Source organism: Gymnoscopelus microlampas (assembly GCF_963454915.1).
Source record: "Gymnoscopelus microlampas genome assembly, chromosome: 10".
In the NCBI taxonomy this organism is placed as follows: Eukaryota; Metazoa; Chordata; class Actinopteri; order Myctophiformes; family Myctophidae; genus Gymnoscopelus; species Gymnoscopelus microlampas.
In genome coordinates, this window is record NC_139947.1 from 17,006,580 (window position 1) to 17,017,285 (window position 10,706).

General features: G+C 45.6%; 1 protein-coding gene across 1 annotated transcript in view; it reads left to right on the forward strand.

Moving 5' to 3' along the window:
* Positions 1-448: 448 nt before the first annotated feature.
* The window catches only part of plxnd1 (plexin D1), a 115,366-nt gene continuing 105,108 nt past the window's right edge, over positions 449-10,706 (forward strand). Inside the window, exons 1-2 of the mRNA XM_084069745.1 lie at positions 449-1,860; positions 5,416-5,592. Coding sequence (XP_083925871.1) covers positions 595-1,860; positions 5,416-5,592 — 1,443 coding nt within the window. The 5' untranslated portion in view covers positions 449-594. The remainder of the gene's footprint in view (positions 1,861-5,415; positions 5,593-10,706) is intronic.

The following is a 10,706-nucleotide window of genomic DNA, read 5'->3' on the forward strand; positions in this document are numbered from 1 at the left end:
AGTGGGGTCCGGGGACCCCCGGGGTCCTTGAGGGAGTTCCAGGGGGTCCACAGCTAAATGATGGATTGTTAAGAACCAAATGGACCCTTATGGGTCTGTAACTCTGATAGTGTACAAATGGAACCAAATAGACCCGTACTCTCAGAGTTAAATTAACATTGATTTTAGCAGTGATTTTCAACCATTTTAATTTCAAGTGATTCAAGGAATCACTGCTAAAAAAATATTCTCTTATTGGGGACCTTGGCATATATTTTCAAATGGGGGGGTCCGCGGGCTAATAAGTTTCAATTTGGGGGTCCTTGACATGAAAAAGTTTGAGAACCACTGCTCCACACAGTGGGCAGAGAGAGAGAGAGAGAGATAGAGAGAGAGAGAGAGAGAGAGAGGGGCGCACACAGCGCGCAGAGGAAGCACGACTCGCTTATCATCACGTCACTCTGTGCTGAGGCGTTGAGCAGGAAACAGCCTTTTCCTCTTGGATCGCCGCGGTTATAGGAACAAACAACACACAATCACGTCTTTACTCAATGCACCCCTCAACACGGAACACGCGGAAGGCGCAGCCAGAGCAGGCCATCAGAAGAAGGAAAAATGCCACCTTCCTCCTCGGTAGAGATGTGCGTTCTGCTCCTCGGCGTGCTGGCTTTGGAGACGCGCTACTGGAGCGGCGCCCGGAGCCCGACGTGCCTCGCCGGCGCGCTGCAGATCCAGCAGACGTTCGCGTCCCCGAATCGCACCAATAACTTCGTGGTGGACGAGGTCTCCAGGAAGGTGTACCTGGCCACCGTCAACTCCATCTACCAGCTGAACGGCACGCTGAGCGTCGAGGTGGAGAAGAGGACCGGGCCGGTGGAGGACAACCTGTTGTGCCACGCGCCCCAGCTGCCCCAGGCGCCGTGCGAGCATCCCAAGTCCCTCACGGACAACTACAACAAGCTGCTGAAGCTGGACCGCGACCAGGGGGTGGTGGTGGTGTGCGGGTCCGTGTACCAGGGCTTCTGCGAGCTCAGGAAGATGGAGAACCTCTCGGAGATAGCGGTGGAGTTCCCGCCGCAGGGCGAGAAGACCGTGTTCCCCAGCATGCTCAACATAGCCGCCAATCACCCCAACGCCTCCACCGTGGGGCTCATCTTCAAGAGCCACGGGGGCAGCACCCGGCTCCTGGTCGGGGCCACTTACACGGGCGCCGGGTCCCCGTTTTTCCCCAAGAACCACAGCAAGGAGGACCTGCGCTTCGAGAACACCCCGGAGATCGCCATTCGCTCCCTGAACATCAAGGATCTATCCCGACTTTTCACCTATGACATCAACCCCTCGGAGGATAACGTGTTCAAGATCAAACAGGAGGTGAAAACGAAAAACAAGCTGAACTTTGTGGACGCTTTTATGCAGAAAACCTATTCCTATATTGCCATCAACAATGACGCAAAGATGGGCCACAAGGAGAGTCAGCCCAACAGCATCCTCGCTCGGATATGCCTGGACACGGAGGAGAACCCGCGCAAGTCCTCCTCCTCGGGCCCGGAGATCCGCAAGCTCACCGAGTCCTACATCCAGATGCCGCTCCAGTGTGGATCTAACGGGAACATCTACAACCGGCTGCTGTCGGTGTACCCCGCGGAGGTCCACGCAGGAGCTGACGACGACGCGGAGACGACGGAGCCCTACCTGTTCGGAGTGTTCGCCAAAGCGGACAGAAAGTCCGCCCTGTGCGCCTTCAGGTTCGGGGACATCGAGGAGGAGGTCCGGCAGGGCCGGAGGAACTGCTCCAACTCCCCCAGCAGCGATGTGCAGGTGCTGGACAGCGTCATCCAGGGCTCCGGCGCAGCGTGCATCCTTCAGAAGGGAAATCTGGTGGTAAGTGGTTCCTATATTTATTATTTTATTATAAAGCTTAAAGGAGTAGTTCACCCAAAAATACATATTTTCGTTTAATTATGTATTATATTATAAAGCTTAAAAGAGTAATAGTTTACTTATTATTACTTATTTTCGAGCAATTACGCACCCCATTCGTGTAGATGTATTAGTTTTTGTCGCATTACTAAGCTAATAATTTGATGACGGGCGACTCAAAGACTCTCCTGAGTCTCCCATTGACCAATGACCCGGTCATCAAATTCTTGGCTTATGAATGCCATACACAAAAACAAAAAAAAATCTCCACGAATTCAAGGCTTCATGGGTGGGTAGACTAATTGATAGAAAATAAACATTTTTTTGGGTGACCCTACTCCTTTAATAGCTTGTAGATCAGTTGTCGGCGAGCAACACCTTATTACTTATTATGGGAATATAAATTAGGCTTGAATCAACATGCTCACGTAGCCCCCCCCCCCCCCCATAGGCTATTTTTAGTCCTGCTGTGATTATCCCCCCCCCCCACCCCCCCCCAAAAAAAAGAAAGATAAAAAAAAAGCTTAAGTAGGCTAGCCTATGAATTTGAATAACCTAGCCTCAGATAGCATACAATAATAATGTCTGACTGAAATGAATTTAAGCTGTCACTTCACTGCTGCTAAATCCGCCCGTTTCCAGAATATGCTCATAAGGAGTAGTAATAATAATCCCCTCTAGCCTCGGGGCCCCGGGGCTCATCATCTAGCCTTAAAGAATATTCTCCCGTGTGTCACGCGGAGGGGTCACGATTATTTGGATGAAAGATCCTCCAAAGGGCTATGGGAACAGAACAGCGAGGGAATTGTGACTCACTCCTCTCACATCCAGTAGCCTTAATTCCCCTCTAATTACTGGTTATTATAATAAACCTAGCATAAAGTGCTTCATAACGATTATTTTTTATTCTGCATAAATAGCCCCATAATATGCCCACTAATTTGGGATAAATAGCTACATGCATTCTCTGCCGGTTAGATAGGCTTATTAAGTCAAATTATATCAAGGCAATAATGTGTTTACATCTCCCAGGTGCGGGTAACCATGCAATGAAATCGCTGCCATTCTATAATAAAGTTCCCGTTTTGCACGCAATAAGTTGAGTTGGAAATCGACCCTTCAGTTCAAAGCTTCAAAAGAACGCCGAGAAATTCCAGCCGCGCATTGTGGTGAGTTTGAGTGACGGGCAGGAGGTCGTGACGCACTAATATAACTGCTTGGCCTGGAGTGGGTGGGTGTCTGGAGGCCACTGTGCTGCCAGATCAGAAAGATGACATTTTCCTCCCCAGAGTGTCGCAGCTAGCGCCCAGCGGTGCCCTGGGCTACTCTCCCAGTGGTGTCAAGTAACTAAGTACATTTACTCAAGTACTGTACTTAAGTACAATTCTGAGGTTATTTTTTTACTTTACTGGAGTATTTCCAATTTTCTGTACTTTTACTTCCACTCCACTACATCTCAGAGGCAAATATTGTACATTTACTCCACTACAATTATTTTAAAACTTCAGTTACTAGTTACTTTGTAGATTTTGATTATCATTACAAAACATATATTAACCACTTCAGCCTTACATACATTTCGGCCATTTGAAAATAGCCGATCTACAAGCTCACAATGCTAGGCATTGTGAGCTTGTAGATCTGCTTTGACTTTCAAAAGATTTGTATACATTTTATACATTTAGAAAACTTTCTGCATAATGACTACTTTCTACTTTTGGTACTTTAAGTACATTTTGATGCCAATACTTTTGTACTTTTACTCAAATACATTTTCAATTCCGGACTTTCACTTGTAACAGTATTGCCCTGGGCTACTTTCTCTCCTCGCGTGACCATGCAGTTATCTGAACACCCGCACAATGGGCCCACAGGCCTCCTCCTCCTCCTAGAATCTAGATAGATAGACACCCCTCTTTAATACAAGTTTGAAGTGGGTGTATTTTCTTCTCCCCCGGCTGCATACGTCGACCTGTATTGTCTCACACAGAAGAAAGCTTTTCTTTGGGTTTTTTAATAGCTTTTAGTTTGCTGTGACTGGGGGGAAACCCGATCGTTTTGTGCGCTGTCGACTTTGAAGGCCTCGCGTTGAAGGCAAAGCCAGACACAATTTATGATAAGAGAAGAAGCCCCCGAGCATGAGCAGCAGAGCGGCCCATGGGAAAGAAGCCCTCTGCAAATATCTCCTCCTCCTGTGTTTAATTCCGTTGTGCCTCTATCAGTGGTGGAAAAAGTACTCAAATGTTTTACTTAAGTAAAAGTATCAATACTGCAATGTAGAAATATACTCTGTTACAAGTATTGGCCTAAAAGTCCAGAATTCAAAATTGACTTGAGTAAAAGTACAAAAGTATTGGTATCAATATGTAGGCTACTTAAAGTACCAAAAGTAGAAAGTACTCATTATGCAGAATGTCCCATTTCACAAGTTTTCAAATGTAATTAAATAAATATATATACATATACAAATCCCTTGAAAATAGCAGATCTGCGACGCATTATGAGCTTGTAGATCTGCTATTTTCAAATGGCCGAAGTGGCTGAAGAAGTGGTTTTGTATGTTTTGTAATAATAATCACAATCTGCAAAGTAACTAGTAACTTAAGTTTTCAAATAATTGTAGTGAAGTAAAAGTACAATATTTGCCTCTGAGATGTGGTGGAGTAGAAGTAAAAGTACTGAAAACTGGAAATACTTCAGTAGAGTAAAAATCCCTCAAAATTGTACTTAAGTACAGTACTTGAGAAAATGTACTTAGTTACTTTACACCACTGGCCTCTATATATTTTGAGAATCCCCCCTGGGTAATTGTGCTCATCCAGGCATTGTGGAACAGAATGGAATGATTTTTTTGTGCATGTTATCATTCCTTATTAGAGGATTAGACAAAAGCAGAAGAAAGTGGCCTTGATAGAGACATTCACAGGAGCCATTTGCTCTTTAAATCCCATTTCACAAGTCCAAGCCAACAGATAGCCTATATGCAAACACTCCTATAGGCTTAGCCATTTCACTGCTAAACTCCAATAGCAAAAGGTAATAGGCTACTATCAGCGCGACCACCCAACCACAAATATGGCTTTAATTTTAGTATAGGTCTACTTCTCCTTAAAACATAGAGTAGTACTCTATGTAAGTACTCAGTACTTATATTTCTACTTCTTATTATATAGTGTTTAATTGCAATGTGCATTTTCTTATGTGTAATATTGTGTGTTATTACATTTTACTGCTGCACAACCAATTGCCCCTCTGGAGACAAATAAAGTTCTACTTGACTTGACTTGATTTCAACTTTTCATGAGGTGTGGTAATAGCAATTGCCGTGGCTGTCATTGTGCTTGTCCCGTGACATGGACTTTATGGTCTTTATATAATATCTAATGTCACAGAACAAATATTTATAATCGTCACTCCCACATGCTTTCTCCTCATTTCTTCCAGTTTATTATCTCAAAGTTTCTATGTACTCATTCTGTATATTGGCGTTGATCTCTTCTTGTGTTCATGTCCTAGTTGCAACCAGAGCAGCTTGACTGTGGAGCTGCCCACCTCCAACACCCGCTGGCCCTACGGAGGCCCCTAAGGGCCATGCCTCTCTTCGAGTACCCCGGCCTCAATTCTGTTGCTGTGGACGCCGTACACAACCACACCGTGGTGTTTCTAGGCACCAGTAACGGACGACTCCGTAAGGTGAGACCACATGTACACAGGTGCACATGTGCATGCATGTATGCACAGGCAAGCATGCATGCACACACACACACACACACACACACACACACACACACACACACACACACACACACACACACACACACACACACACACACACACACAGCCACAGTCACATATTATATAATATAATTACTCACTATGAAGCACAGACTGTTCAAACAATACATGCCATTATTTGAAAACAATGGATAACCTCAGCTCCAAATATAGTTGCAGAACTAATGGTCACCAATGAATGGTTTTATTATTTGAAGTTAGACAGAACCCTTAAGTGAGGCAAGGATGTTACACATGGGTAACGTCATGGTCGCTCTGATGTGGCTGGCAGGTTTTTACAATAAACTAAACCTAGACACTTGATGAAAAACTTTCAGGCATCGCGAACAAGCTGGAATTCCTTCTTTCATCCTGTCAGACTGCCCCCCCCACCCTTCCTCTTTTGATCTGTGACCCATCCTGGACCTTTATACAAGCTGACTAAGTAGTCCTAATCATGTGCACGTACATGTTCATCAGACCTGCTTATTGTCTCGGAGATGAACAGAGTGCCGCTTAACGAGATGGCTTGACGATGTGTGAGTCAGCCTCACCGTGTGTTGGTGGTTTCTGGCTGTGACCTCAGGATCAGAACATCTGCGCCGGCTCCAGCCTTATGAAAACTTTCCTGTCCAATTAATGACATTCCTTAGCCACATGAACCGTGGCGTCCCTATTCTGGGGGTGAACATTTTTGGTAAAGAGATTTGGTGTAGAAGAAGGAGGCCTAGTGTAGACCCCTGGGGGATTCTGGTCCATGAAGTAAATTCTATAGCAGTGGTTCTCAAACATTTTCATGTCCATTTTCATGCCCATTTGAAAAAAACTTTGTACCAGGGTCCCTCAGAATGATTTTGTTGTTTTTATCAGATTTAGAATTCTCCTATGCTGTAGGTGGGGAGAGAGTAACATATATGCTGTGAATAGTGATTCTTCTATAATAGGCTACTGAAATTACTGTTCCTCATTTTCCTGGGGACCCACTGGAACCCCCTGAAGGACCCCTGGGGGTCCCTGGACCCCACTTTGAGAAGCACTGGTATATAGGGTCTAATTGGTTAATGCTGTCTCAGTCACATTCCCGGTATGACCCCCTCACTGCGCTCCCTAATAGCCGTGCCAGAAGCTGGTACCTCTCAGCTGTCTGGGGAAACAACATAAACTGCCTCTAAAACAGCTTCCCGGCCCTCATTTTCTGCATTACACTGGTACCTTTTTATGACATGAAAAGCGCTGTGCTGCAGGGCGTTTCGTTTCAAGACTCCTCTCCTCCGCCACAAGAGCCACGACTGTTTTAGTCTGGTAATTGGTTGTCCATGGTTTGTGCCGGATGTGCAATATTGGTTTGGATTGTGTAAGCGAGGGTGTGCGTGTGTGTGTTGTGTGTGTGTTGTGTGTGTGTTGTGTGTGTGTGTGTGTGTGTGTGTGTGTGTGTGTGTGTGTGTGTGTGTGTGTGTGTGTGTGTGTGTGTGTGTGTGTGTGTGTGTGTGTGTGTGTGTGTGTGTGTGTGTGTGTGTGTGTGTGCACTCGCTCCTGTGCAAAGCTCCCCATTTGGTCTGTTGCCTGTTTCACAGAGTTTCGTGTGGGTTTTTTAGGTGTATGACTGCGCTTTCACGCCAGTGAGAGTGGTTTCATGTTAACACATGTTTACCCATACGAATGTGCACCCCGTGATTATGTGTGTGTGTGTGTGTGTGTGTGTGTGTGTGTGTGTGTGTGTGTGTGTGTGTGTGTGTGTGTGTGTGTGTGTGTGTGTGTGTGTGTGTGCCTATGTGTGATGTGTGCCTATGTGTGATGTGTGCGTGTGTTGTCTCAGCCTGTGTTTCAACCTTGTGTCACTGTGTATGAACACAGTATGTTGTTATAAGTGTTTATATGAGACACATGGTATTTTTGCTGCCTGAGGCAATATGTTTATGCACTACGTCTGTGTGTGTGTGTGTGTGTGTGTGTGTGTGTGTGTGTGTGTGTGTGTGTGTGTGTGTGTGTGTGTGTGTGTGTGTGTGTGTGTGTGTGTGTGTGTGTGCGTGTGTGCGTGTGCGTGCGTGTGCGTGCGTGTGTGCATGTGTGTGCATGTAAAAAATGACATTTGCTAAGTAACTGAGTAAATGTCATGCCTTTAAGGCGAGTGCTCTACTGACTGAGCTACCCGGATACCTGGTGTCAGACACCAACTGGTTGATTGAATACTTTATTGACAATGTCAATACAATTATTTGAGACGGCAAGCTGAATTGGACACTATAGATGTGACTTTGAGAGTCACAGAGTTTCTCTGTGTGTGTGTGTGTGTGTGTGTGTGTGTGTGTGTGTGTGTGTGTGTGTGTGTGTGTGTGTGTGTGTGTGTGTGTGTGTGTGTGTGTGTGTGTGTGTGTGTGTGTGTGTGTGTGTGCGCATGTGCATGTGCATGTGTGCATATACGTGTGTGTGCACGCTTGTGCGTGCGTGTCTGTGTGTGTGCCCAAGGGGTTAGTGCTGCTGTTCCAGTGGTAATGGTGCTGTTAGTGTGTGTGTAATGTGATTGTGGCTGTGAGTGTGGCTCAGGCTGATCACAGGGGAACAGCGCATATCGCAGATGCAGTTAGATCCCTTCTACTGTCACTGGGAGAGAGCCCCAATGAAGTCATTACTAATTACATGCGTTTTCTTAACAAAGTCGCTCCCTCCTTGTCACAGCTGATTTCCATTTGCCATATCTCATGGGGTCCGTCTTTATCTCTGGCAGCCTCTTCTACGCTCAGCACAGAGCACCCCCCCCCCCCTGTCTCTGATGACCCCACATCCCCCACCTCCTCATTCATCGCTCACTGTCTATCCCCCATCTCTTCTACACTATATGAATTACACTGTAAAATCCAAATGTACCCTTCTGGGTCCATTTAGACACTCTCAGACTTAAGATAACACTCAGGATTTTACTGTGTACAAAGGGGCTTTTGATTTATCCAGACTATCTAGTCCTCTCTCTCTCTCTCTCTCTCTCTCTCTCTCTCTCTCTCTCTCTCTCTCTCTCTCTCTCTCTCTCTCTCTCTCTCTCTCTCTCTCTCTCTCTCTCTCTCTCCCTCTCTCTCTCTCTCTCTCTCCCTCTTTCTTCCCCCATACACACATGCACACGCACACTCGCACACACACGCACACACACACACACACACACACACACACACACACACACACACACACACACACACACACACACACACACACACACACACACACACACACACACACACACACACACACACACACACACACACACACACACACACACACACACACACACACACACACAGAGACACAGATAGCAGCTGAGTGCACCCGTATTGAATGGACTTCTTTCATGTGCAGGCACAGACAGATAGAGCATAAGGGAGCCAGGGTGACAGTGACCTGCCACTGTGCAGCAGGTGTTTTTGTAGTGTGACCTGGCTGTCCTGCACAGCGCCTTTCCTCCCTCTGCTCTCTCTCCAGGTGTGTGAGGAGAGGACCGCTGCTCTGTTTACTCGCCCCTCTCTCTCTCTCTCTCTCTCTGTCTCAGCGCATTTGTGAGTTTATTTACCAGGTCGTTCTTTATGTGCCTGGGTGCTTTAAGATCGGCTATTTTTCGGCTTTAACAAGACGGTAAAATGGCAAATGTAAAAAAAAAGACATTCATATTCACATTGACGTCCTAAACTGTGTGTGTGTTAAAGAAAGGGAGTGATATGTTATGTTGTCTTTGTCTTTCGTCATAAGTTCATTCAGAGGTTTACTAGGCTTCTGTCCAGTTAAACAGTAACCAGTGCATCTCAGTGGGTGGCGTGGTGTGTGTGTGTGTGTGTGTGTGTGTGTGTGTGTGTGTGTGTGTGTGCGTGTGCGTGTGCGTGTGCGTGTGCGTGTGCGTGTGCGTGTGCGTGTGCGTGTGTGTGTGTGTGTGTGTGTGTGTGTGTTCGTGTGCGCGTGTGCGTGCATCCGTGTGTGTGAGTGTGTGCCTTAGTTCATGTGTTTACAGTATATGTGTGCATGAGTGTTTTGATGTGCGTGGTCAGACAGTGGATGAAATCATGTCTCCGGTCAATGCTTCAGTTCCTCAGGATGGCATTGACAAGAAGAAGCACAGAGACACACAGAGGGACTGTCACACACTGTCTGTGTGACAGGAAGTCTCAGTTAGCAGCGTTTGTTTTTCTATGGAGTGATGTGTGCACGTGTGTGTGCACGTGTGTGTGCACGTGTGTGTGTGTGTGTGTGTGTGTGTGTGTGTGTGTGTGTGTGTGTGTGTGTGTGTGTGTGTGTGTGTGTGTGTGTGTGTGTGTGCACTTTGTTTTGTGAGTTTGTGAGAGTCATCCGTTCCGTTATCTTCTACTGTATGAACGCCTGTGTGAATAAATTGCTTCTTGGTAGAATGAGATTAGGCATGCTCCTTGAACAAAAGACACTTCCTAAACAAAATTGTTTGATAGTATTGGTTTTAGAAGAATGACACGAATGGCTGGAACTCTCGTGATGAACAGAAAAATAAAGTCTTTATTAAAGCGGTGAAAATAAACACATCAAACCAATAAATCATGGGATTTGGGGTATTTGAGCAGTCTTTTATGTGTTCCTTAAAGTAATACTTTGTAACTTTTTCAACTAAACAACATTCCCTTTTCATATAATCTTTTACTGGTAAATATGTCACAATAACCGCTCCACAGTTGTAAGTGACTGCTCCCAACACTCATGCCAAAATGACCCAGGCACCGGAAATGTACCGGAAATGTATTTATACTGTACATACAATACATACTGTTTCTCACAGTTGTTCTTGCTTTTCCCAAAATAACCCTACAAGGTCCCTGTAGCATTTGTTTTGGAGCAGTACATCTGTGCTTTAGTTTCAAACGGAATTCTGGGAATCACAGTTCTGACAGACCGCAGACAGATATTGTGATGACAACAAGCAAGGTGTCGCCAAAAAGACTACTAAAATGAACGTTACACATTATGACTTTAACCCATTAAGACTGGGAAAGCATCTGCGCCATTTTAGATTTTAGCTATATATATGGCAC